The sequence below is a fragment of the Stegastes partitus genome, unplaced genomic scaffold (genome assembly GCF_000690725.1).
Source record: "Stegastes partitus isolate 25-593 unplaced genomic scaffold, Stegastes_partitus-1.0.2 Scaffold34, whole genome shotgun sequence".
In the NCBI taxonomy this organism is placed as follows: Eukaryota; Metazoa; Chordata; class Actinopteri; family Pomacentridae; genus Stegastes; species Stegastes partitus.
In genome coordinates this window covers 1247250-1253519 of record NW_007577765.1, presented here as the reverse complement: position 1 = coordinate 1253519, position 6270 = coordinate 1247250, and the positions used below count along the sequence as shown (strand labels likewise).

At 41.2% G+C, this 6270-nt stretch overlaps 1 protein-coding gene across 3 annotated transcripts in view; it reads right to left on the bottom strand.

The window, feature by feature from the left end:
- The window catches only part of LOC103371787 (carcinoembryonic antigen-related cell adhesion molecule 1), a 55787-nt gene that overhangs the window by 47796 nt on the left and 1721 nt on the right, over positions 1-6270 (bottom strand). The window contains exon 1 of one of the 3 annotated variants that reach the window (XM_008301242.1): positions 16-251. The exons of 1 other annotated variant lie outside the window; for it this stretch is intronic. In XM_008301242.1, coding sequence (XP_008299464.1) covers positions 16-64 — 49 coding nt within the window. In that variant the 5' untranslated portion in view covers positions 65-251. Of the gene's footprint in view, positions 1-15; positions 252-6270 lie in introns of those variants that run through there. One more of the 3 variants, XM_008301265.1, reaches the window with a different exon arrangement.

Below are 6270 nucleotides of genomic sequence, written 5' to 3'. Positions count from 1 at the left end.
TTTCCTTCTTCTTACCAGTGAAAAACAGCAGAAGCAGAAGCGACTTCAAGGGGAACAGATGCATCCTGGACGGTTCAAGTCTTCCCAGCACAAATGAAACTAAACTGCTTTTAAAGAAACATTCACCCTTTTTTCACCAAGAAGAACCAGGTGCTAGTTCGTTGCTGGTGCTGGTGCCAGTGTGGAGTTGGTTCAAATCTCACACCTCCTAAGACCCTGTTCGCTTTTCACTGGCAAGGAGCCAAGTTAGAGCCACACCATACGTCACTGCACACGTAGTCGTTTACGGAAGTCAGTGTTGAAGTCTACACAGGGCTCATCCACTCACTGCCTACTCCCTACTAGGGCACTATGTAGTCAACTATGTTGTAATAATAATAATAATAATAATAATAATAATAATGTATTTGTATTGCACTTTATATTTTCGCATTCTCAAAGTGCTACAAGGTAAGACAAAAGTTAAGATTATTAAAACAGTTTACAAAAACAGTCAAGATAAAATAGGTTTTCAAAAAAAATAAAAAGGAGAATGTATTAAAGGAGTTCTGCAAAATGCTTTTTGAAAAACATAGGTTTTAAGATGTCTTTTAAAATTATCTGTAGACTGGGGAGCCCAGAGAGGACGTTCCACAGCCTCGGGGCAGCAGAGGAAAAGGCCTGATCACCCATGGTGCGGAGCTTGGTTCTGGGGACTTGGAGAGTGTTTGAGTTTGCAGAACTGGGGGTATGTGGGCGGCCTGGGGGGAGAGGAGTTCCTGGAGGTAAATGGGGGCATGTCCATAAATGCACTGGAGGGTGAGGCGGGAGACCTTAAACTCAACTCTGAGTGAGATGGGAAGCCAGTAAAGAGATTTCAGGACAGGCGGTGATGTGCTTGTGCTTGCACACCCTCTTCAGGATCCTGGCAGCGCTGTTCTGGATGTACTGTATTCTCTGCATGCTCCTGCCAGAGATCCCGATGAGGAGTGCAGTGCAGTAGTCCAGCCTGGAGGAGACAAAGGCGTGGACAAGCTTCTCTGCATCTGCCAAGGTGAGTGTAGGATGAAGTTTGGCGATGTTCCTGAGGTGATAGAGTGATGTTTTACAGAGGTGCTTGATGTGGGACAGTTGAGGGTCCATTTTAACACCCAGGTTGGTGACAGATGTGGAGAGGGGGATGATTTGGAGCGGAGCTGACGTGGTGTGCCAACTCGAGTGGTTTCTGTTTTAGAACTGTTTTAGCTGTAGAAAGTTAAGTTTCATCCACGCCTCTATCTCCTCTAGGCAGGTGGTCACTGTGGGTGTTGGCAGGGGAGCAGAAGAAGTGGAGGATGTCCTGAGGTAGAGCCGAGTGTCATCAGCATAACAATGGAATGATATCCTATGTTTGCTGATGACACTGCCCAGGGGGAGCAGATAGATAGAGAAGAGGGTGGGGCCCAGGACTTAGCCCTGAGGGACACCGCAGGTGACGCTGTGGGTGTGGGATTTTGCTTTGCCCAGGATGACATGCTCCATTTTGCCAGTCAGGTATGAAGTGAACCAATTATGTACAATGTCTGACAGTCCAATGGTGTATTGCAGCCGGTGGAGGAGGATGTTTGTAGGGAGCACCTCGGCAAAGTAACGCGGTTTGTGCCGTTGCAGTGTAGTACAAACACATCAAATTCACATTTTATTGCGTGGCTAAGAAACGGGCAAAATAACTCCACTCATATTTTTTCACAAGTGTTAAAATAGCATTTATTTTTTAATTTCATTTCATTTTATTATTTTATTAAAATTATTTACCTTATGGATCAACAAAGTTTATCAAAGTCTAAGTCTAAAACTAACAAGACAGGAACACAAATTTTGCCAGGGTTTGCCAGTGAGCATGGACACATATTAATTAACTGGGATGAATATTGACTCTTTGTTCTTATGGCTTTCTTATTTGAGATGAACGTATGGTTTGGCGTCTGTTTATTTTTTCTTGTGTATGTGAAATTTTCCAAGCATCAGATTAGTTGTACAAAAAAACCCAACTATGTCATCGTCCAGGCTTTCTTCAAAATAAATGAGAATGCTGTAGATCAGTCCACAATACTTTTGAAAATGCACATTGATAGAACAGATGTTGAATAGTTTCCTCTTCATTCCCACAGAATTTACATAACAAATCAATATCATTATTAAACCTTGCCAGTATTTACTTACGTTTTAATGACAAGTTTCTTCGCTCTCGTTCGTCTTTCCATTTCCTTTCACGCAATGCATGATGGTCCATATTGCTTGGTAAGTGTACACTACTTTTCACTGTGCATTGTGGTATATTTTGAGTGTACTATGTAGGTTGCAACAATTGTCACGTAGTGACCAACTTTCTCATTTCAAGTCAAGAATCTTTATTGCCATGATGCAATTAGTTTTCACTAATTGCATCATGATGACGGTGATTCCGGCTTAAAAGTCAACATTAAAAGACGTGGACAGCAAAACATACATGGCATTAAACAAAACAAAGCTTCCCACCTTGTCACAGGCAAAACATATGACTTGCTGAACGTTTTCTTATTGATAACTAGCACTGGAACCAGCTTGGTGGAAAAGGTTTACACACACCCAGTTGTAGACAGAGAACACAGCAGATCTGAATGAAATATACATATTTTCCTTTTTTTAAAATAAACAACCACTTACAAAAAACAAAGGTGAAAGGGATATGGGAATAGGAACTTTTGGGAACTTGGAATTTGGGAAAGTATGGGAAGAACAGAGTAACTAAACAGGGAAACTCAGCAAGAGGAATGAACAAACCAGAATAAGAGGTTTAGGGAGAGCATTGATGACCTCTAGGGGCTGAGCTGTGAAACAGCTACTCAGGGAACTAAGACTGGAGAAATAACCTGAACTTGACCTACAGGAACCAAGGTGGACAAACCATAGAAACTCATTTCAGGGATTGTTGAGAACAAGTTGTAATCAACCACACTACAGATTTAACAACAGGAACTTACAAGGAGACTGATCAGAACCATATGAAGAGTTCATTTGCAAAAACAGAAAACTCCATCTTCACAAACTTTCAGAAAACCCACTTTTCCATCTCTACCTGTGACAATATGAATCAAGCTTAAGTTATCTTTATTTTTGTCATGTCATTTCTATTGAGTCAAATCCACTCAACTTCAGTATGATTGATATTATCTCAAGCAAACAACAAAAAAATACATTTTCTAAAAATGTACAAAAATGGAGTTATCTGTTTCTGCAAATGAACTCTTCGTATATCTGTGTTAGCTAATGAGACATGAAATGAGACCTTTTTGCAACAAAGATTAAAAAAAGAAAACCTTTAGGCACTGGAACCAGTCTGCATAGATATATTACCATACCTTGTTGTGAGTGATTACAATTGACTACAGCTGGTGACTCCTGTGAGTCAGTATAAATTGGCCCGCTTGCGGTGATTATTTTTCACGTTGTGCTCATTTTGCACCATATAGTGGAGGTTGTGTGTCTCTTTGTGTGCATTTTGGTCTGTTAGTGGTCATAAAATAATACTTGTAATGGATCTATATATTATTGGTTTATTAATAGTGATGCAACAGTATGTCAGCAGCATGTTTCTGTTGTAACTGCTGGAGGTTTGCACGGCTTTTTTGTAAAATGTCAAAAAAAAAAAGTGGTCTGGTTTAATCTTTAACTCTGTTATATTTTAATAGCTTGTTATCTTATCCATCTTCTCCACTACACATCAAAAAAAAACTTAAATGTAGTGGAGAAGAAAGTATAACATTTCCATCTGAATTGTAGTGGAGTGGAACCAAGTAATGAAGTAAAAGGAAGTACTGTATTTAGGTAAATGTACTGGTTGCACAGGTTTTATCACAAATCCATACTTAGATCTCATGATGAAATCCAAGTGAACTTCCTGTGCTGATGCAGACCGGTGTGTGTCTGGAGTCAGGATGTGGTTAGCTTAGCTTAGCACAAAGACTGGAAACAGGTGAGAATAACTAGCCTCGCTCTGTACAACTGTTTTTTTTTTAAATACAACAGTAAACATTTCTACAGATCCCTAATAAACACAAATCTCATTTTACAAAAATGTCCGAATGTCAGCTTGTTCCTGAGAATCAGCGTACATTTAAACTTCAGACTTCATCCTGTGCACCGTTTGTTGCTGAGAGAGGAGTAGTTTTGGTCCTGGTCCATGCAGGCAAGATTCAGGTTCTAGTAGGCTGAGTTGTTGGCAGGTAACTGAAAATAATACAAAATATAATAAAAAAAAAATCTTGTATGGTGGGAATCAATTATTTATTGTACTCTGTATGTCTTGAAAGCTCTACAAGCCAGTCAGAATATTATCCAGTTTCTATGTAGAAACTGAGCAATTAACAGGAGTCATACTATTCTGGTAGATTAATCGTAGCAACTGGACTTGCTTGAGTTCCTTGAAGACGTTTCACCTCTCATCAAAGAGGCTTCATCAGTTCTGACTGACTAGTTGGGAGTTCCAGATACTTATATCCTAAAGGAGCCGTTATAGGTTTGTTGCCCCTCGTTATGTGAGTCGTTAGTGCTCCCCCTGCCACAAAGGGGGTTGCTTGGGTCTTTTGTGGCTAGGTGTGGATGTGGTTTCATCTTCCTGGGGAGACATCTTAGGACTGAATTGTAAACAGGTGAGAGGTGATGCCTCAGACCTCCACCTCTGTTGAGGGATGGTCTTTCCAGTTTGACACAGATGGCTTCTTTCACCCCTCTCTCAAACCATCTGTCCTCTCTGGCCAAAATCTGTACATTACTGTCTTCAAATGAGTGTCCTTTGTCCTTAAGATGCAGGTGGACAACTGAGCACTGCTGATGAGCTGGCCCGTCTTCAAGAAACTCAAGCAAGTCCAGTTGCTACGATTAAACTACAAGAACAGCCATGACCTGGATGACTGAGAATCTTCCCAGACAAGCCGTCATACAAATGTATACAATCCTGCCCCTCTCTACCTGCTGCCACCAGGTTTATTTATTTTCCTTACCTGCTTCTGCAAATGTTAAAATGTCTCAGCCACAAGCAAAACTCACCAAATGTTTTGCTGCTGGCTGCAAGAGTGAAAAATCCTTAGCGCTAGCATTTTACGTGGCTATTTGCATGTCCACGGGTCAACAGGTCAGAGCTCTGCGGAAACTGTAGCACCGAGAGACATTCAGAGAACGTGGAAACCTTTGGAGCCAGTTGAAGCCAGTAAACAAGGACTGACTGAGCTGCTGTGTCCTCATGGAACCTGCTGTGCTTCATTGTAACTTCAACTCAGCCAGTGTTTACATCTGTTTGCTTCTCTCCTGCATTGCAGCCCAACTGAATTCCATGTAAATGAAAACACATGCAAAAAGAAAATGCTGCATATCCACTCACATACAGAAGTGCCCCAGGCCTCTAGGGGCAGTAGTGAGCTTTTCACCTGGGAGGGAGACAACGTTGACCTAAACAAGCAACATTAGTTGAGAGAAAAGTGGGGAAAAAGTTAGCATAGTTATGTCAGAGACTGGACAGTTTGTTTCCCTAAATGTTTAAGAGTTTTTACATCTTTAGCTTTTCAGTCACTGTGATTATATGGGTGCTGAAGTGGTGTTTTACTACCATCTCCCTGGTTTCTCTCTGTTATTTATGTTCATCCATGGAGACGAGAAAATACACACCTTTTCATACAGCTTTGCGCATAACTAACGTTACTTGTCTCGCCCATCATTGTCTGCCTCTCAGGTGAGAGCTCACTACTGCCCCTACAGGCCTGTGGCACGTCCATTGTGTGAGTGGATATGCAGCATTTTCTTTTAGCATTTGTTTTCATTTATGAAATTTTATGAAAAAAAACAAAAAACAAAAACTGTTCTAATGTAAGTGATCAACAGCAGATGTTTCTTGGGGAAAAAAAATTGTAATATAAAAAAAAAAAATCCCCCTATTCGCCTAGTGTCTCCCCTTTAACACAGCAAGAAACACTGAGAGAGAGTTACCTCCACGTTTCCCCCATTTGAAGTTCTGGATCTTTTGTTTTCCATCCATTTGTAGAGGAACGGATAAACAGCCAACAGCACAATCACAGCTACACACACAACCAGAGCCACGATGTAACCTGGACGGGAGGCACAGAAGAAGAAGAGTCAGGAGGATGGTTCTGTTGGTGTTGTACTGTAAGGACATTAATAAAGCTGATGGCAGGAGATTACCTGTACATCGCTCAGGGGGAGCTGAGGTGGGTGCGGATGTGGTGGCTCGAGCTGTGAACAATCAGATCTAGAATTAGA